The sequence below is a fragment of the Zingiber officinale genome, chromosome 4B (assembly GCF_018446385.1).
Source record: "Zingiber officinale cultivar Zhangliang chromosome 4B, Zo_v1.1, whole genome shotgun sequence".
In the NCBI taxonomy this organism is placed as follows: domain Eukaryota; kingdom Viridiplantae; phylum Streptophyta; class Magnoliopsida; order Zingiberales; family Zingiberaceae; genus Zingiber; species Zingiber officinale.
This window is the reverse complement of record NC_055993.1, coordinates 92,398,405-92,419,598: the sequence shown is the minus strand read 5'-3', so window position 1 is coordinate 92,419,598 and position 21,194 is coordinate 92,398,405. Positions and strand designations below refer to the sequence as shown.

General features: G+C 41.2%; 3 protein-coding genes across 3 annotated transcripts; 1 reads left to right on the top strand and 2 right to left on the bottom strand.

Moving 5' to 3' along the window:
* The first annotated feature begins 9,858 nt into the window (after positions 1–9,858).
* Positions 9,859–12,834, top strand: LOC121975534 (serine/threonine-protein kinase Nek6-like). The gene is made up of 13 exons (XM_042527241.1): positions 9,859–10,423; positions 10,497–10,563; positions 10,640–10,705; positions 10,770–10,816; positions 10,901–10,946; positions 11,013–11,093; positions 11,171–11,213; positions 11,291–11,340; positions 11,445–11,526; positions 11,612–11,661; positions 11,726–11,799; positions 11,864–11,915; positions 11,996–12,834. Exons 1-13 carry the CDS (start codon positions 10,305–10,307, stop codon positions 12,713–12,715), a joined length of 1,497 nt encoding a protein of 498 aa, XP_042383175.1. The 5' UTR covers positions 9,859–10,304; the 3' UTR covers positions 12,716–12,834.
* A 132-nt stretch (positions 12,835–12,966) lies between these two features.
* On the bottom strand, positions 12,967–13,491 carry LOC121975536. Its single transcript, XM_042527242.1, has one exon. The coding sequence runs from the start codon at positions 13,358–13,360 to the stop codon at positions 12,971–12,973; it is 390 nt and encodes a 129-aa protein (XP_042383176.1). The 5' UTR covers positions 13,361–13,491; the 3' UTR covers positions 12,967–12,970.
* Positions 12,967–17,034, bottom strand: LOC121975533. Its single transcript, XM_042527240.1, has one exon. It carries the CDS (start codon positions 16,654–16,656, stop codon positions 13,699–13,701), a length of 2,958 nt encoding a protein of 985 aa, XP_042383174.1. The 5' UTR covers positions 16,657–17,034; the 3' UTR covers positions 12,967–13,698.
* Between the last annotated feature and the right edge of the window lie 4,160 nt (positions 17,035–21,194).

The following is a 21,194-nucleotide window of genomic DNA, read 5'->3' as shown; positions in this document are numbered from 1 at the left end:
CGCTATATATAGAGCTGAAGTGCCAAGAATGCCCTTATGTATCATGGCGCAAATAAAAAAATTAAAAAAAAAAAAAAAAAAAAAAAGATGAACACGCATCAATTTTATTAAATTACGAAAAAGCCCCTCGCTGGTAATTATCGAAACTTAAGAAACGCAGAATGTTAATAGGTTGAATAACATCTAAACTGAAGAATAAGAAAACTTGGACAGGGAAACTCACTCACCGAAAGCGTTCCTTTCTCAACGTGATGGAAGAAATGATCGAGGCAATTAAAAAAGATCATTAGTGGTTCCTCCTCTCCCTTTATCTTTGAAGTGGAGATTTCGATCATCCTCCGGTGTGCTCCCGATGGTATGCAAGTCAAAGGGTGCCAGTGAGGGGTTGATGTGCAAGGTCACGGTCAAGTTAGCGCTAGGTTAAAAGTGGAAGCTCATGGAAATATGAGAGATAAAGAAATACTCAAGAGAAAGATGGTTGGTAAAGAAGAGTTACCTCCGCGTATGAAAAAACATCATCATACTTTCACGTACCTTCACTAAGCCTTATATATCCACGGAGGAAGAAGGTCTACGTCAGCGGTCAAGTGAGCCCTAGGTGAGCCACATAGGTGACCACATGAGCGAGATGCTGTCCATGCCAACCATGCCAACTGGCCACTTGTCCAATACCTTTGATATTGTCAGGTCGTTGGCCTAGTGTTACCTTTTGCACGAATTGTAAGGCTATTGAGTCATTGGTTGTGTGATTTGTCGATGTTGGATATGATTATCCCTATTAGGTGGGCTTATTTATAAGTTACACATGTGAATACGATCTGAACCCTTTAAAGTGATCTAATTTATGTCTTGTGGGTTTCGGGGTAATTGGATGTGGATCTCATATGTGTAGAACCTATAGCCCCGCATCTATATTATCGATGGGTTGATAATAGATGTGCACTATATATAATGTGTTGGTTCCCAGAGGATTAGAGTAATCTTTGAGACATCTCTTCGTTCCCCATTGACGAAGAGGATTCGGCGTCGTCAACCCTAACTCCTCCGGAAGACCAACCTTCTTCTCCTTCCACAGGATTATTGGATTAATGAGCCTACACGAAGAACAATGATAATTCCGCTGCATTCAGGTTCTTTGTAATTACAGTATTTACTTTATTATGTCATGTTCTCGATCAAACGAAAATTCATGCTCATATGTTCTTATTTTTCCTATTCGAATTCTTATTTTGGTTGTTTAGAATTCATACGGCTTAGGTTTTATGAGAACTATCAATTGGTATCAGAGCCAAGTTTCTGTTTCGTCGTTTTCATTGGCAATAAAATTTAAGTTTTTCGTCGATTTATTATTTGTATGCTAGATCAAGTTTTTCCTAGTTAATACAAATTTATATTCGTCGAAAATCTTATAAAAGAAAACTAGGATAAACTTATTTTTCGAGTTTTTCATGTTTCTGTAAAAAATACGAAAAATGGCGAAAATCGTCACTACTTAATCTAATTTTAGGTAAAATTGTGATGGTTCAATTGATTACTTTGGTCAAGCAATCGATTGCCAAGTTTAAAATTTCGAACAGAATAAATAGAAATTTATTAAAAAAAATTCTTAAATAATTTCAACAATCTTAAATTCTTAAACTCGCGACTACGTCAATATTAATCGATTAAGGTTAATTTTAATCGATTGAGATCGTTTTTTTAATTAATTAAGTTTTTTTAATGTTTTGTTATGAAACAGTATTTTTTTTATGGGAAAAAGTTTTTGTTTCATAAATAAATAAAAAAATTGCACTACTGTTTCAACATGAAACAAACGAAAAATTAAAAAAAAAACGTTGAAACAGTACTTCATCATGAACAGTGCTGTTTCTATAATTAAACGTTTTTTTAAAAACCAGATTCATTATTAAAAAAATTATATTAAATAAATTTTAATGCAATGATTAAAATATTAAATAGTATTAATACTATTTAATTATAGAACTCAATGAAAATTTTAAAGAGTTCTATATATAATTATGTAGTAGCATATAGTAAATTTTCAAAATGATTGGGATAATTAATTGAATCATATCAATCGACTATCATAAGATATCAATCAATTAATAAGCCTAGTTTTATATTGTTAAGACTGATTAAGTAATTTCTGTTTGAATTAAGTTCCTAGAATTTTCTTGAGTCTGTCAACACAACGTGCTACTAAGTTGAACTAATGTGTCGGTCCAAAAGAAGGCACCTTAGGTATGTTTAGTGCATTTTGTGTTGGTAGACGTATATCTATACTAAAAGTAATCGGCCCAAAGGAATGTTATTTTTATGCCAGATATATACATAAGGTAGCTTACAACTATAGAACAAAATATTATTTTGTTCAGATCATGCACAAAATATGTCGGCCCAAAGGAAGTCATATTATGTTGCCGATTAAGGTTGTTGTAAGTTATGGATCAAAATATAACTCATATAAAGTATCATATTATGCGCACAATGGGTCGCCCCAAAGGAAGGCACATTGTGTAACCAATTAAAACTTGAGTTATATTAGAGAGTATCGCTAACAAATAATGTGTCAGCCTAAAGGAAGACACATTATGTTGTACTTGATATCTCATAAAGAGCCTATTTATATGTATTTAAAATTTTATTTTATTTGTATAATTTTATATTACTTATATGTTCTTGGCTTAAGTTAAATCGTGAGCTTAAATTAATTTCTCTCTTTAATTTCAGTGCAATCTGTAACTACCAACATTAATAATATCCCAACACTAATTGGTTTGAATTTTACCGAATGGAAATAATATGTGACCGTAGTCTTAAGCTGTATGAACTTAGACTATGCATTAAGGAATTATCATCGCGCACCTCTGACCAGTGCTAGCACTATAGAGTAGAGGGCTGAATTTCAGCTGTGGGAGAAATCAAATCGCATGTGTCTGAGTATCATGAAGTTTTCCATACTGATACCAATAAAGAACTCAATAACGGAGGGAGAAGATGCTAAGAGTTTTCTGGACCAATTAGCAGACCGATTCACCTCAAATGGAAAAGTCGAGACTACCACACTTCTTACAAAGTTGGTAACCATGCGGTATAATGGTAAAAGAAATATAAGGGAGTACAATATGGAGATGTCCAATATAGTGACAAGTCTTAAAGTACTAAAATTCGATATGTCTGAGGGTATATTAGTGCATTTTGTTTTGATGTCTCTGCCTGCAAGGTTCACTCCTTTTAAAATATTGTATAATACTCAAAAGGAAAAGTGAACATTGAATGAGCTTATTGCCCAATGCGTGCAAGAGGAGGGGAGACTAAAAATTGAGACATCTAAGAGTGCTCACTTTGTATCTGATTCTCAAAGTACGAACAAGAAACAAAAGAGGATCAATAACAAAGGAAAAGGAAAACAAACTACAGATTCTGAGAGTTTTCTCAACTTTGTTAGTTCAGAAGTCAATTTAGCTATAGTACCCACTGACAATTGGCGGATAGATACCGGTGCTACTACTCACATAAGTGGCAAAAGGTGGAACCGCCACCCTAGCGACCCCTGGCCCCGACCCCACAAGATTCCAGAGGGAGTAAATCACGGTTAATGCTGGGCAGGATAGGTGACTGGGGGTCAAAGGAATTTTTGGCGCAGCAGACCAGGGTTTTATCCCTGGGTGCAACTGGCGACCTTCGACCCCACGACTTCAGTGGCAAGCTGCAGGCACCTAACCAGCTGATCCAGCCCGTGGGGGCTACTACTCACATAAGTGTCACTATGGAAGGTTGTCTCAGGAGCCGACTTCCGCTTGATGGTAAAAGATACATTTATACAGGAAATGGAAAGAAAGCTAAAGTCGAGTCGATTGATATTTTTAGGCTTTATTTAGGAATCAATGTCTTTCTAGATTTAGAAAATACATTTATTGTACCGTCTTTTCGACGGAATTTAATTTCAATTTCTTGTTTCGACAAATCAGGTTATTCTTGTTCATTTAGAAATGAAATTTTTAGTATTTTCTTTAATTTAGTGTCAGTTGGCAATGGTTCCTTGGTTGATAAACTTTATAAATTGAACACATTTACTTCTACAATTGACAACGTAATAATACATAGTATATGTACGAAATATAAATTGATTAACGAGAATTCTTCTATGTTGTGGCATAGGCGTTTATGACATATATCAAAACAACACCTAGAAAGGTTAATGTCACATAGAATTCTCGATTCCCTTGACATGTCAGACTTTGATGTCTGCATAAAATGTCTCAAGGGGAAGAACACTAACAAAACGAATAAGGGGGCTAGCCGTTGTAATGATGTTTTGGAGCTAATACATACGGATATTTGTGGATCATTCCTTAAGGCATCTTGGAATGAACACAAATATTTTATTAGTTTCATAGATGACTATTCCAGATTTGGCTATCTGTACCTTATTCATGAGAAATCGTAATCTTTTGACATGTTCAAAATTTTCAAAGGTGAAGTTGAACTTAAACTAGGTAAGAAAATTAAAGTTGTTCGATCCAACTATGGAGGTGAATATTACGGTCGATATGATGGATCAGGTGAACAACATCCAGGATCTTTTGAGAATTACCTTGCTGAGTGTGGAATTGTGCCTTAGTATACCATGCCTGGTACACCCAGTCAGAATGGTATAGCTGAGCTTCGCAATCGAACCCTAAAAGGCATGGTAAGAAGTATGATGACTTTCACTTCTTTACCAGAGTCCTTATGGGGTGAAGCACTCAAGACTGCAGTTTACCTACTCAATAGAGTACCTAGTAAGGCAGTAACTAAAACCTCATTCGAGATGTGGATGGGTAAGAAGCCTAGCATTAGGTACTTACATGTCTGGGGTTGTCTAGCTGAAGTTAGGCCTTACAAGCCTAATGAAAATAAACTGGACTCAAGGACAATTAGCTGTAATTTTGTAGGATACTCTGAGAAGTCAAGAGGATATAAATTTTATGATCCCTCTAATAGACCCTTCTTCGAAACGGGAAATGTCAAGTTCATTGAGGACAGTGGGAGTGATAAAATCAGGGAAATATCTTTTAAGGAATGCGTTGACAATCCTCCTGTGGTTACTACTAGTGCGATCAGTAGTGGTATAGTTACCATACCGCACATTATGGGTATCATACATCCAGTAAGCGTAGTGAACCAATATATTCTCATGACATCTCCAATGCAATTGGAAGAACCTGCTACTGAAATTGAAGTATTACCTCATATTGATGAGCAAGTACCTCAACCACCTCAAAAACAAGTGCCTTTAAGGTGATCCACAAGGGAACGGAGAAGCATGAATTTTCGTGATTATGTTTATCTCCAAGAGCATGACTTTGACATAGGGTTAGAAGGTGATCCTACATCTTTCCAAGAAGTCAAACAATGCTCTGATCCTGAAAGGTGGATTAACGCAATGCAAGAAGAGTTGAAGTCAATGGCAGACAATGACATTTGAAAATTTATCGAATTGCCTGAAGGAAAGAAGCTCGTTGGCTGTAAATGGATATTTAAAACTAAGTGGGATTCAAGGGGTAATGTTGAAAAGTATAAGGCTCGTCTTGTTGTCAAGGGATTCACTCAGAAAGAAGACATTGATTACAAGGAGACTTTCTCACCTGTGTCGACGAAAGACTCCCTTAGGGTAGTCATGACACTTATAGCTCATTATGATTTGGAGCTATATCAAATGAACGTAAAGACTACATTCCTCAATGGAGACATAGAGGAGTCTATATATATGATGCAACCAGAGAACTTTGAGTCTAAGGACTCAAAGCACCTAGTATGTAGATTAAAGAAATCCATTTATGATTTAAAGCAGGCGTTCCGTCAGTGGTACCAGAAATTTAATCAAGTGGTTACCTCATTTGGATTTAAAGAGAACCTCGTTGATCAGTGCATATATGTTAAGTTCAGTGGGATCAAGTTTGTTATACTTGTTTTGTATGTGGATGATATATTGCTTGCGAGCAATAATAAGGATCTACTGCTTCAAACTAAGTCATTTCTATCTGATAATTTTGAAATGAAAGATCTTGGTGAAACATCCATCGTTTTAGGCATACAGATATATCGTGATCGTTTAAGAGACATTCTTGGACTTTCATAACTGACCTATATTGAAAAGGTATTTTTAAGGTATGGTATGCAGAATTGTACACTCGGTGACACACCTGTGTCAAGAGGTGACAAGTTCAGCTTGCAACAGTGTCCACGTCTTGAACTTGAAATTAAGGAGATGGAGCAATTCTCATATGCGTCAGCAGTGGGAAGTCTCATGTATGCACAAGTTTGTACTCGACTAAATATAACATTTATAGTGGGATGTTAGGCAGATATGTTAGTAACGCAGGACCGTCACATTGGAAAGCGGTAAAGAGAGTGATGTGGTATGTGCAAAGAACAAAAGAGCATATGCTCACGTATCGGAAATCAGATCACTTGAAGGTGATTGAATATTCAGACTCTAATTTTGTTGGATGCTTAGATAGCAGGAGGTCCACTTTAGGCTATATCTTCATGCTTACTAAAGGGGCTATATTTTAGAAGAGCGTCAAGCAGACGCTAGTAGTCGCTTATACTATGGAGGCTGAGTTAGTAGCATGCTACGAAGCATCCAATCACAGGATTTGGCTGCAGAACTCCATCACAATATTACAAATTGCTGATGGCATTGACAGACCACTGAGGATCTACTGTGATAATAAAGCCGCAGAACTTTATGCCAAGAACAATCGTAGTTCGTCGAAGTTCAAGCACATCGACATCAAGTTTCTAGCGGTTAAAGAAAGAGTTTAGAGTTGTCAGATCATGGTAGAACACATCAGCACAGATTCCATGTTGGCCGATCCACTCACCAAAGGCTTGGTGCCTAAGGTGTTTCATGCGCATGTTGTGGATATAGGAGTCCTTCTTATGGAAGAAGAACTCACCTAGTGGGAGTCTGTATTTATCTTATTGCTTTATATTTGATAATAAAGACAAACATTTTGTTTTGATTATTGTACATACTTAAAGTTCAAAGTATTAATGAGAATTTACATGTTTGTTTGACACTCTGATTGTAATATCATCATTTACTACTGTTGTTTAGCATTTGATGTTTGTAAATATGATAAAGATTTCTTTCGGAATCATAAAGTTGGTCATGATTTGCTATTACAGTTTAGCATAAAGTATTTTGCAAATACGATCTGACCTCTTTTGAGGTCATCTTAGGACCAGTTAAAAGTTGACATGTATTGATAACATTTCGTGTAATTTTCACTCTACACATCCACATCTTGATCTATGTCATTAATGACATTGGTATTGTGATTACTGTTGGGGCTTGTTACGATCATATACAGTAGCTATGAATGGACCAGATTATTTACATGGGTATTTTGTACCAATAAAGGTTGATATTAACTAATGTTTTACTTGTATTTCACATACAACTCATATATTGCCCAAGTGGAAGATTGTTGAATATAATTATCCCTATTAGGTGGGCTTATTTGTAAGTTAGACACGTGAATACGATCCGAACCCTTTAAAGTGATCTAACTTATATCTAGTGGGTTTTGGATAATTGGATGTGGATCTCATATGTGTAGAACCTATAGTCCCGCATATATTATTATCGATGAGCTGATAATAGATGTGCACTATATAATGGGTTGGTTCTGAGAGGATTAGGGTAATCTTTGAGATATCTCTTCGTTCCTCATTGACGAAGAGGATTAGACGCTGTCAACCCTAACTCCTCCGGAAGACCAACCTTCTTCTCTTTCATCTTCTTCCGCAGGATTATTGGATCGACGAGTTCTACATGAAGAACAATGATAATTCTGCTGCATTCAGGTTATTTGTAATTACAGTGTTTACTTTCTTATGTCATGTTCTTGATGAAACGAAGATCCATGCTCATATGTTCTTGTTTTTCCTATTTGAATTCTTATTTCGGTTGTTTAGAATTCATGTGGCTTAGGTTTTATGAGAATTATCAGTCGAAGGTTAAGACTAAGTCAAAGACTACCACTGATAGTCGACTCGACTTTCTGAGTTGAAGTGGGAAATCATTAAATGATGTCGAGTGCTCGGGGGTGTCGATTCCAAATGACCTTCTTGATTCCGAGTGGAATGTCGTGGGACGATGGTCAAGTGCTCGAGAGGTGACCTAAATCTGAGTGGGATTCCATTGGATGAAATCTGAGAGCTTTGAGAGAGGATTCTCACTGGTCATGAATCGAAGTCGAGCATTTGGTTAGCCGAGTACTCAAGAGCGAGAAGAGACCTTTCCAAGTTTGAGTGGGACCCTGTTAGATGAATGTCAAGTGCTCGAAAGCATAGATCCGAGTGGTCTTCCCAAGTCCGAACGAGTTGTTGTCGGACGAACGCTAAATGCTCGGGAAAGGAGACTGGCGGGTAAAGAATCTAGGTCAGATGATCGGGAGTAACTCCGAATATCATTACATGTGTCTCTTGACTGAGGAGGGAAGTCGAACGAAGTCAAATAATAGCGTTAGTCCAAAAAGGATCATCTCAACAATAATTATGGGAAGCCTTGGATGTCATCAATCATGAAGGATGTTTCTTATTTTTTTAGCAAAATGTGATAACGCTCACTTCAAGTGGCCAGCATCACTGATCCCCGATTAGATATAGGCAAGTAAATTATGAGGGATTTTGCCCAATAACAGTAATACATGCAGGGACAAGGTAGCTCCCGGGACTTTCATGCTCACTGGGAATTGATCACATACTTATATATGACAATATCATTGCATGAACCATCTACACACCAGTCCATGCGGCATGAAGAATGTTTGTTGTTGATGTTTGTGGTGAAAGAAATTAGTGGAATGCTTCAATAGTTTGCTAGTTTTTATCCATGACTGTAATGTAAGTTCCTCAATAGTGGATCCGAAAAGGAGGAACTTGCATCACTTGTCATTTTGAAGAATCACTTTTTCATCTCAAAGGGAAATGCTTGATCTATTCATCCCCACTACAGCATTAATTCTTATCTTCTTCAACAATCAGGCACATGTTCACGAACATAGAACATAAAAAGGGATATAATGCTTCTGCCCGGAGTATCTTTCAAGATCAGGCTGAACATTACACTGAGAACAAGAATGTAGTAGTATTTGTTTTCCAAGAGACGTCTCTTCAGTTTTAAATTGATTGCAGAACACATATAAGTATAACGAACTCATTCATCTTTCACCTTAAAAGAAAATTCAGTCGACAGAGGTAGATCGGATTAAATGCCGTCACGAGACCTTCCATCTGGCGAAAGCCGGCGGCGAGGCCGCGGCGGAGGCGTAGAACGGTAGAAGTGGGAGGAGAAGATGAAAAGCTGGGTTTGGTCGGACCGTGACTTTTGATTAACCTTGTCATGAAATGAACCGGACCGGTTGGAGACGATGGATCGAAAACGAAACAAAATGTACCATATTGTTGGGCTTGGGCCTTAATAAATAATATAGTTCGACAAAATTAATGCTTATTTATTCTCCCTCGCATGGTCCTTTCTGACTAAAATATATGTCCTAAACAATTTGTTTATGTTAAATTGTTTTTTTTCGAATATTTAATCAAGAATAAAGGCTAAAATTCACTATATATATAAAACCTTTTTGGCTTCTATTATAATCGAGAAGAGATACTAAATATATCACTATCATCATCATTATCCAAGAAAATGAATGAACAACTTTTGCCAAATCAATCAATAAATAATACAACTTGAAACCTTTATTTTTATTATATAATTTTCCAATAGCAAAAAAAATTTCCTGACCCCTACTTTCATGTTTTATTTTTATTTTTAAAATAAAAAGGTGGCGTTAAGACAGATGACATGATGCCCGAAGCAGCGACGCCACTGCTTCGGATACGGAGCGACGACGCCTCACCGTGCGATTTTCCTGGTCGCCATAAACTTGACAGCCGACGTTTGACCGGCGCAATTCTTTCATACGACGGCCGGCCAACAACCGCAGGCCCCGCCAAAGATAAGCCCCCCACCAAACCGTGGCCGTGATGATCGTGTAGGAATTAACTCCTTTGCTTAATAATTCTTTAGATTCTCGCTTTTGGATAGTCGAAATTTAAAGGAAGAGGAGGAGTTCGAGTCGCTTCTCCGCCACGTCTGTGTGCGCTCTTCATCGAAGACGACATCATCACACCCTCCACCACCACCACCACCGACCGCTCTCATCTCCTTTTTTTAAACTTTGCTTCCTCTTTATATTATTTAAATGCGATAAAGAGGGACGAAGGGAGAGTAAACGGAAGTGATGGAAGCGGGCGCTGGCGGCGGCGGAGGGGGAGAGGAGAGCTACGAGGTGGTGGAGCAAATCGGGCGAGGGTCCTTCGGCGCCGCCTTCCTCGTCGTCCACAAAGCCGAGCGGAAGAGGTACGTAATAAGCGCCCTGCATGGGGACGCGTGTCGTCGACATCACCTGAGCTCCAGGCGGGCTGCGTTGCAGGTACGTGATGAAGAGGATACGCCTGACGAAGCAGACGGAGAAATTCCATCGCACCGCTTACCAGGAGGTATCTATAGAATCCATGCTCGATCCAATTGGATCAGCTCTATCTCCGGTTGATACGCTTTCTCTGCATCGAACAGATGGCTCTGATCGCGAGCTTGAGCAATCCCTACATCGTGGAGTACAGGGATGGATGGGTGGAGAAGGTACATGTACATGCAAATGCTCTTATCATGGCCTCAACCACATACTGATGCTCTGCGTTTACAGGGGAACTCTGTATGCATTGTGACAGGATACTGTGAAGGAGGAGACATGTATGCATCACCATTTTCAGATTCCTCTTTTTAGTGTTCCTTTAGGTTGCCATTAAAATTCCAACTCCAAATGAAATGAAACAGGGCTGCAAAAATAAAGAGGGCCAGAGGAGGGTTCTTCTCAGAGGATGTGAGTACTGTGTTGAGTCTGATTGTTCCCAACAAGATTATGTTAGTTGATTGTATCCTACTGCAGAGGGTGTGCAAATGGCTGACACAGTTGCTCTTGGCTGTGGATTACCTCCATTCGAACCGTGTTCTGCATCGAGATCTCAAGGTCGATAATTCAAACTCTCTCTTCTGATGGCGGCGATTATACTATACATATCTGATTCATCTGCTTTTTGGTTTCAGTGTTCCAATATCTTTCTTACCAAGGATGATAATGTTCGACTCGGTTAGACGATAGCAACTCTCATCAGTCATACTAATTATGATAGACTAGCTTGTTTATTAACATTACTTTGGCTGTAGGTGATTTTGGACTTGCAAAATTACTTAACTCAGAAGACCTTACTTCATCGGTATAATACATTTCATTTCCTAGTTGCAGTTTTATCCCAAATATATGATCACAATTCATGTAATTCGATTAGTTCTCTTAATGAGTTTGCTCCTACATGTGTAGGTTGTAGGCACTCCAAACTACATGTGCCCGGAAATTTTAGCAGACATACCATATGGCTACAAATCAGATATATGGTCCCTTGGTAAGATCCTCCAAAAAGATTTTGGAGTAGTTCCTATCGTTAGGATTCGGTGTGATGACAATTTTGCTGTCTATGACTGAATCAGGTTGTTGCATGTTCGAGATAGCGGCTCATCGACCAGCCTACAAAGCTGCAGTAAGTATTTGATACCATAACTAGGCTCTTGAAATGCAAATGATTCATTGAATTCTTCAAACAGGATATGCAAGGATTGATCAACAAAATCAACAAATCATCCATAGCTCCAATGCCCCCCATTTACTCCTCTTCACTGTGAGTTTTCCTTTGAACCATTATTTTCTATAGGTTTCGATGTAATGACTCCTGTGAGTGACAGGAAGAGATTGATCAAGTGTATGCTGAGGAAAAGCCCTGAACATAGACCTATAGTAATATTCACATACACTCCGACATCTTGTATCGTCTCAATTTGATATCTTGTATCATTTCTTTTTTCCTTGCATTTCAGGCTTCAGAACTGTTAAGGGACCCCTACCTACAGAAGTATCTTGCAGCATCCTTCAATCCTTCACCTCTCTACCTCCCAATACAATCAAACAGCAACATTCCACAAGAGAAACAGGGAAGAAGGCAAAGACACCAAGAGTTGCACAATGGCGAAGTTGAAAGATTGAATATCCAGGTATCAGAAGGTGCACCTGTAAAGAACAATTTTTGCCCATCGAACGGGTCTGGTAATGATCATGACTCGATTGGTTGCTTGAATCGTGATGATGAGATCAAGAGGATTGATCCAGGGAGCTCTAGAACTACACTCCACACTGATATTGGGCAAGAGATATCTCTCGAGGAACCAAAGGATATGACAGTGGATGATGAAACAGCAGGAGCAAGTAACCACAAGAAAGATATTAAAAATGCAGATGAGGCAAACAATGGTTATGCAAGAGAAGAAGCACCAGCCATCAGCACTGTGACTCCACCTCACGGAGGCAACAACACAAGAGGTGAATGGGAGAGCTTGAGCATAATCCAACAGAGGGCTAATGCCCTAGAGTCTCTGCTGGAGCTGTGTGCACAGCTGCTGCAGCAAGAGAGGCTTGATGAATTGGCAGGCATTCTGAGGCCATTTGGGGAGGAGGCAGTGTCATCCAGGGAGACAGCAATCTGGTTGACAAAGAGCCTATTGTCTGGTCACAAGTATGGATCAGAATCCAAAACCAACTAGCATTGTAGATTGCATTACAATTCACTATCTTGTTGTTTAATTTATGCTGTAATTTGAGGAAAAAAAGCTATGAAGAATGTGAAACACAATGAAAAGGAACTCTTTTTATCACATTAAAAGGTCGTTCACAATCTCACAATACGTAGAAATTAAACACGCTGCGGAAGGAAAAAGTAGAGACAAAAGGCATAGATAATAAGGGACATTATATATTGACTTATCGAGCTCCAAGGGTTCTTCTTCTTCTTGACGAGGTTACTGCAGATAGAAGGCGAAGAAGGAGAGGAAGGAGGCAGCAATAGCGGCTCCGACGGGGGGTGTGACGGCGAAGGAGGCGCTGGCGGGGCCGGGGGCTGGAGCCTCGGCGGCGAGGGCGGTGGTGGCGGCGGTAGCCAAGACCAATGCGGCGCAGGCGATCTTCCTCATCTCCATGGGGATGGCTTCGGCGGGGGGAAGAGATGAGAAAGATGAGTCTTGGAGGGATTCTTCCTCTCCTTGGCTATTACAGACTTGCAGGCCTGAGGGAAGGGAAGGACGAAAGGGGGAGATATATAGGAGGAAGGGTTGGAAGGAAACGCCATTTTTGTGAGGACAGACGCGGTTCGAGGAGGGGTGGAAGCCATGTCTGGCTTTGCAAGGTGACATCTTTGCATGGCGCAGAGAAAGTGGGGACCCTGTTCTATGTTTGACGCGTTCCTCCTTTCTGGAAATTATTAGGATAATAAACAAGAAAACAGGCGAGGAATTTGATGGCTATAAAACGACCTTCACATAAATTTTTGAGAAATCTATTTGCTTCATCTGCTTGGTTCATCAAAACCACGGTAAAAGGATTAATGATAACATAATTCAAGCTCGGTAAGCCTTCATCATGAGGATCTATTGTCAGTGAATGACTGAGAAAATTTGTTATCAAATCTCAATTCTGATCTTCTATTTTCACCGAACATGATAGATGCATGCGTTTGCATGTTCTTACACCATCACATCTTTCGTCGAAACCTGACTAGCTTGGCCAGTGTTTCCTGAGCCGCCAAGGTCTGACCATGGTTGTGGCCTAGCATCACGGTCCTTATACTGACGCAGGTCCTGCAGAGTTCCTCCCCTTCATCGAAATGGCCTCCTCTCAGCAGCAACTTGGCTCTGGTCTCGAGCATGGTGGCTTTCAGCAGTGTCACATCCTGCCAGACATACTCGTCCACCTTCTTCTGGTTGGACTGGAGCTTCTTCTTCCAGCACAATCTGCCTTGGCGCCAATCCTGTATTTGAGAGACGAACGATTTCTCCGCTTCCTCGAGTGCATTGGTGCACACCTTCAGCAGCTCCAGAGCTGAATTGCACCTTGAGAATGTCATGAAGGATCGGATTGCTAAAGGAAGGGCGGTCGTTTTGATAAAGAAGACCATGTCCAGTGCGCTGAGCTGCACAACAGGCGGCTCTTGTTTGAAGCCGAAGACAAGGAACGCCGAAGCCCACAGGTGATCCAAGTTCATTGCCGCATTGCCAGCCCTCATGGCTCCATGGACTGCGGCCTTCGCCGGCGGCAGCCCGCCCTTCCTTTTGGCAAACACTTGCGTGATTGGATGGAGTTGGATCCAGCAACCTGGCTGCTTCGTGCTTCTCTTTGCCAGGCCGAGATTCACCAGTAGCATAGCGGAGTCTACCTCGCTCTTTCTTGCTTGACTCGCTGCTAAACAGCATTTGGAGGCACAGAGGAACACATCGGTGAGACCTTTTCCCCATTGGCAAAAGCTTCCCTTCGTAGGTAAGTTGTTGGAGGCAGCTGCTAAGAGATTTGAAGAAACTGGAGCGGAAGCAAACCACGCACCACTTAGGGCCATTCTTGACGCCAGGCTTCTTCCTGTAGCTTGATCCACCACTGCGAAGCAAAACACCAGGGTTTTCATCAAGAAGATTTTGCACCTCCAGAAGCAATCCTCGTTTCCCCATGACAAAAAATTGCCATCGTTAACTGATATCCGATCAATTTCTTCAAGGAGCTCCAATGGTGAAATGGGAAGCTCAGAAAGAAGCGAGCCAACGACAGACAACCCAAAGCTCAATCTTTCTAACCTCTCGTCAAGTTTTTTCAACACTTCAACTTCCTCACTCGTGTAGTCCTTTTTCCTCCTTCCTTTGAGGAGGAGTAGGGAATCCGTGAGCGAGAATGGTGGAAGTTGCATTGGCTCAAAGCTCGTGACCTTCGGTAGCCTAGTGGTGATGATGACATGGGTAGCTCCAGTGTTCCTTGGAATGAGATCATGCAAATCTTTGCCTTCCCACCATTCTTTTTCCGTCTCAAGGTTGTCGACGACCAGCAAGTAAGGGATGTCTCTGAAGAGCTCCCTCTTTACCCGCAGGAATGCATCGAACTCTTGTTCATCGAAGCTCCTTATCCTCCCTCTTTCCTTCTCTCCCTCTGCACTGAGATCCAAGCCCAATTTCATGGACAGGTTCAAGATGTTTTGCCTCAAGTACCTTGTTTCACCACCGATCCACAGCACCATCCTGTACCTCTGAGCATACCTGTAAGCGAATTCCAAGGCAAGCTCTGTCTTACCAATGCCGGAACTCCCATTAATACAGAACACGCTACTTGCGTTGCCATGACCTTTGTTTGCACTACTACATCGTGATTTCTTGTGCTTCGATCGCTGCTTCTGAAGGCTTCTTCCTTTGCTCGGTAGCTCAATCACTGGTTCAATCCAAGCCTCTAAAGTAGGCTCTTTGCACTTCCTCATCTCCAAACTAATGTACTTTTTACTTGTTCTTACTGTATCGATCTCCTCGTCAGCAAATCCATCACTCGAGCTACCCCTAGTTAAGGAAGGCTTTGGACACTCCATTTCATTACCTTCAGTGCATCCAAAGAAAGCAGCCTCAATCTCTGTCACCTCCTTCGCTCTACCCACAAAATGAACGTTCCGAGGGAAGGGTAATTCTTCGAAACATTCAGTTTCAACCTCTGCGATACTCCTCCTTCCAAGTCTTGATTTTAAAACGCCGACGACCTTGGATATGCAGCTTCTCCAATTGCTACCATTTGTTTCGATCTTAAACTCATTGCACTTGGTAAAACCTTCCAATGCTTCTCTGCTTTCCTTATCCTCCAATCTCTCATTCAAAAGGCTAACAATCTCAGATAACTCGGTGTCGAACAGAACTGAAATTAGATTCATCTTTTGAGCAAAAAAACTGATCTCCTCAACGCTGAGAGGATTGAGAAAGCTTAATGGAGTCACCACGATGACGCCAAAGGCTGCAGAGCATATGATCCGGTCTGCGATTTCATGGCTCTGGGAGTCCGAATACTTGGCCCGGTCAGCAACAAATGAAGCTACTCCTTGGAGCTCAAGCTCAGTCTTTAGCCACTTGCAGAAGCGAACGAGCATGTGGCTGTGGCCATAGTACCCGATGTAGACATCACAGCCATGGAGTTTCAGGTCGGAAGGAGGAGACACCGAGCCTTTTGTGAGCGAGGTGCGAGGAACCGGGAAGGAGAATGATATGCGAGGCAACATGGCATCAGAAAACTTGGGCTTCTGGTCGATTTGATCTGCAACAAAATCCGACCTTTCTGAAGGAGGAGTGTAGGAGGTGCTCGGGATGTCACCAGAATGCGAAGCGGAGTACGATGTGCTCGAAGGGATCGTAGCTGTGGCCGACGCCGTGGAGTAGTTGTTATTCGCATTCGGAGGCTCCAACGCTCTCGGAGAAATATACGGCGATTGCAGAGCCGAAACAAACGCAGATGAAGGCGGAGAAGGTGAGTTCAGGTGGGGAGAGAGAGAGATGGACGGAGATATTGGGACAGATTTCTCTCCGCTCTCGGACGAACAAGGCCCTGCTATCCTAACAGTCAGCGTCGATGTGCTTGACCCAGAGGAATCTGCGAAGACATCGCTCATAGTAGGAAGGCCTTGAGAAGTTGATTGATCCATCACCCGAATATGATTGAAGAAAAGAGAGAGTAAAGAGAAGAAAACCCTGCAACTACAATGGACAGCCTCCACAAGGAAACAACAGTCTGCTCGCCAAAGCCCGAGAGCTCGATCAATCTCTCTAGATACATGAATTTTGATCGGTTTTGCTGCAGTGCTCACATGACCGAGGTTTGAAATGAGATCCGTGGGAGGGAGGAGAGGCGTTGCAGTCCTGAGCTAGGCTTTGAATAAACAATATAACGACACTCCTCGAAGCAAAGATCGGCAAGAGATAAAAAGTTGACGAGGCATCGGGAGGGCAACCAGGGCTCAGACATCATTGGGCAGAGGGATTCAATTCAATGGCGCAGAAGAAGACAAGCAATAATGTTGCTGGCGCGTGGCTCAGCATTGTGTACATGGTTGGCAGTGAGCTTTGCTGGGGGCATTTGGAGCAAAGACCGGTCAACTTCCCCCCTCTCTCTCTCCATGCACAAAGCAGCTAATTAATGGAAACTGGAGATGCGTAACTCACTCAAAAACAATGTCTGCTCATACAATTGTCTTCGTGTCCGCAGGCTCTGCAGCACTAGAAGTAAATATATAGGACAATGACAGTGAGACGATGGAAGTAAATTTCCTACAGTCGTTTTTGTGAATAGAATGCTTTGAATTTTAGCCATATATGGAGGTTCCAGTCCAAATTAATAAAGAAAAGTGGCTCAATTGATGACTGTCATAATAGTGATTCTATATTATTTGTCATCGAAGGCAGGTCTTTTCTTTATGATGATTGATGAGAGGTTCAATCTTCTTTTTGGCATGTGACGGCCCTGAATTTTAGCCTTTTCTTTTGGACCTTGACTCAGATGTGTCTCGCAAAAGCTTCATCAAGAATTCCCATTTAATGGGACCAAAATGTGAAAATTTTGCGGGAGTTGTGTTGGTACTTGGATTTGATTCAGCGTGCTAACTCATTGACTAGGTGTTCATTCTGTTTGAGGAGCACCATCGCGATCGTACTCGTGTCTCCGAAGCAATTCCTCCTCGACCATGTCCAATGGAAGGATGATCGCAACTTGGATATCGTCTTGCTTTTAAACTAAAGATAAGGCTCTATATAAGTTGTCACAAATCATGCTTGATTCAAGGATAATGTCAAAGACCAATTTATCATGCATCAAGATCAAAATGGCCAACTATCATTAATGATATATTATACGGGAGCAACGGAGGTCTCCACACGTGCCAAGAAGATAAATAATCATGTTGAGATGGAAGTCAAAGCCCAGATAAGTCAACCTAATCGGGCTATCTGAGACAAGAGAGGTAGTCATTCGATTCGGATAAATTAAGACGATTCTCTGCCCATCTCCGATTGGTCCTACCAAATGGATAATCAACTCCACTCGAACTCGTTTGCTTGATTCTTTGCGTGTCTCCACTCGGCCAATCCATCTGCAACAAAAGATGATAGACTAACATTAAAAATATCTTTCAAAGGTACATTCGACTCCAACATTTAGCTCCCCCGATTACCTACTCCGCTTAGTCAGCTCCACTTGATTTCTCCAGTCGATTCGCCCGACTTTTGGGGCTCAGGTCTCCCCACCAACTGCTCCACTCAGCTAGCTTCACTTGATTTTCTGGTTGATCCACCCGACTCCTATGGCTCAGCTTTCCTAACCACCTGCTCCACTCAATCAGCTCCACTTGATTCCTCTGGTTGGTCCACCCAACTCCTGGGGCTCAGTTTCCCTGACCACCTACTCCCTTAGTCAGCTCCACTTGATTCTTATGGTTGGTGCACCGACTCTTGGAGCTTAGCTTCCCCGACCACCTACTCCACTCAGTCAACTTCGCTCGATTCCTCCAGTCGGTCTGCCTAACTCATGGGGCTCACAACTCCCCCAACTACCTGCTCGACTCAGTCAACTCCACTTGATTCCTCTAGTCGGCCCGCATGACTCCTGGACCTCAGATCTCCTAACACACTACTCCTCTCGGTAAGATCAACTCCCATGACTTCTCTGATTGGTCTACCCTACTCAGCTTCACCGATCAAATAGACTTGTACCATCCAACTCGATCCCTCTTAGTGGGCCAAACTCTTTGATCAAACTAATTTTGTATCTCATGATCTTATACCAGCTCTTGGATTGACGCAACATGTGGGATGATGCATGGAGTGTTAGAGTACATAGAGCAATATGATTATAATGATATGGGGTATTGGTGATGTGACTATCTGATACGATGAAAATATAACGATGTGATATTTTTTCTACTGTGACATGATATCAAATTAATGAGGAAAGATGTTTATTCCTCATTCAATAGCATTATAAAGGAGCTTGCTCCGGCAGGCAAAGATACACATACACATGAATGCATGCACATACACCCCTACTTTCATCACTGTTCATCTTCTATATTTCTCCCCTGTAGGAGAATAACTTGAGTTTTGGAGTGGTTGACCCAGGGCATCCCTGACCTCCATTCTAACCCTCTCCTTCTCTTGTTTCCTCTCATCAGCTCTGCCAGCATGCTCGATGATTCCTTGGCGTACGACGATTTCATCAATATAGAAGACAACTCACTAGTGGCTCACTTGTCTGTGGTCTCAAGTAGAAATAAATTTGGCGTTGTTTGTGGGAACACTAAGTTGTAAACTAAGATGTTAAGATGGATGACACTGGAAGACCTATTGTCATCACAATGATGCAAAGAAAACTTCAATCAACTTCTAGAAGCCAAAATGCAAGAGGCATTGCAGAAGTAGCAAATGACAAATCATTCGCCCTCGAAGATACTCACGACATTAGCCGAGGTACATGAAACACCCAAAAGGAGGTCGAGGCCACTATAGCCAACTGAATTTCCTTAGGCCGTGATTCAAATTCCTACAGAAAATCCAAGGAACACGAGCAATCTTTGGAGTCCTCAACAGGAGAGATGCCTACCTAGGACACCCTAAGGAGCTAAGGCCCAACTACCAACGTCTCAAAGAATTCCCTGAGTACTCCTTTCTCTCAGAGTATCTTTGAAAATAATTTACCCTACCATTTTCGACCATTACAAATCAGAGAATACATAGGAGAAGCCAACCTCGGGGATCACTTGTGTCGATTCAAAAATGCGACCTTGCTACACCAATATTCTGATAACATCAAGTTTCATGTTTTCCTAAATACTCTAGCCGACTCGGCTCTGCGAAGGTTTAGCTGACTCCCGACTTCCTCCATTCAATCTTTTGAAAACTTCAAGATTGTTGTTCTACATCATTTCGCCAGCAGAAGATATCATAAAATCCCACTCAACTTGTTTGTCCTCAAGCAGAAGCCAAAGGAGACATTGAAAGCGTGCATTCAACGGTTCAACAGAGTCACTTTGGATATTCCCTCAGCAACTTTGGAAGTGTTACTAAGTGATTTCTCTCAAGGGTTGTTGGAAGGGGATTTTTTTTCGATCCCTAGTGAAAAATCCCCCAACTGACTCCGACAGTTGTTTAGGCTGAGTGATCAAGTATGTTAATGTAGAGGAAGCTCAATTCACGCCAAGCTGCTAATTAGTGCTAGGTGAATCAAAGCCCTCGCTAAGCCATTCAACAGATGAATGATTGTTTAGCCCCCATCTCTCCCTCCCTCCCCAACTTCTTGAAGCAAAAATGCACCCTGACAACTAGTTCGTTAAGACAGTTCTCTGTCTAATAGAGCTTGAGAGTTGTCTCAAGCTAGCCAAGAATCTCTCTAAAAAGAGAATAGAGATAATGTTGCTTGAGGGGATGTCATATGATTTTGGAAGGCCCCACAGATGAAGATTCACATTGAGCAAGGAAAACACATAGTTGACAGCTGGAAAGTTGTGGAGTCAACACCAAAAGAAGACAAGAAGAGATCCCTTAGATAGGGTTCGGTCCTCAAGATTTAGAAGGAGTCGAGGCTCTTCATGAAGACAACCTAGTTATTAAGGTTACCATCGTCAACTACAATGTGTTTTGAATTTTCATCGACACAGGTAGCTTGGTCATTATTATATTTAAGAAGGCCTTTGATTAATTACAGATAGACCGAGAGGAGTTCCATCTCATGGCTACCTCCTTGTTTAGATTCACTGGACATAAAGTACAAACAATCAACCAAATCAACTTAGTGATATCCATGGGATAATAACTGCAATGATGGACTCTACACACCTGCTTCATCATAGTGGATGCATCCTCCGACTATAACGTTATTTTGGGGAGACCTACCTTAAATATATTCCTAGCTGTGATCTCCACATTCCATCAAAAAAATCAAGTTCTCTATAGAGGATCAGGTCAGCAAAATCAAAGGAGACCAAGTAACAACTAGAAATATTATGTGGATATAGTTAATGTAGGACCCAGTAGGCTGACTAGAGTGGAGTGAATATCCTTGAAAAAGAGTTAGAAGAATCTCTCGCTTTCCAACTTAGCAAGGATATAATATTAATTTAGCACAATTAAAAAATAATAACATAAAATAAGTAATAGGACACATAGATCTACTTGACTATAACTAGGATGGTTCTTA

Coding starts and splice junctions, on each gene's coding strand:
- LOC121975534 (XM_042527241.1), top strand. CDS start 10,305: ATGGAAGCGGGCGCTGGCGGCGGCGGAGGGGGAGAGGAGAGCTACGAG. Junction 10,706..10,769: donor GGGATGGATGGGTGGAGAAG/GTACATGTACAT, acceptor CTGCGTTTACAG/GGGAACTCTGTATGCATTGT. Junction 10,947..11,012: donor GAGGGTTCTTCTCAGAGGAT/GTGAGTACTGTG, acceptor ATCCTACTGCAG/AGGGTGTGCAAATGGCTGAC.
- LOC121975536 (XM_042527242.1), bottom strand. CDS start 13,360: ATGTCACCTTGCAAAGCCAGACATGGCTTCCACCCCTCCTCGAACCGC.
- LOC121975533 (XM_042527240.1), bottom strand. CDS start 16,656: ATGGATCAATCAACTTCTCAAGGCCTTCCTACTATGAGCGATGTCTTC.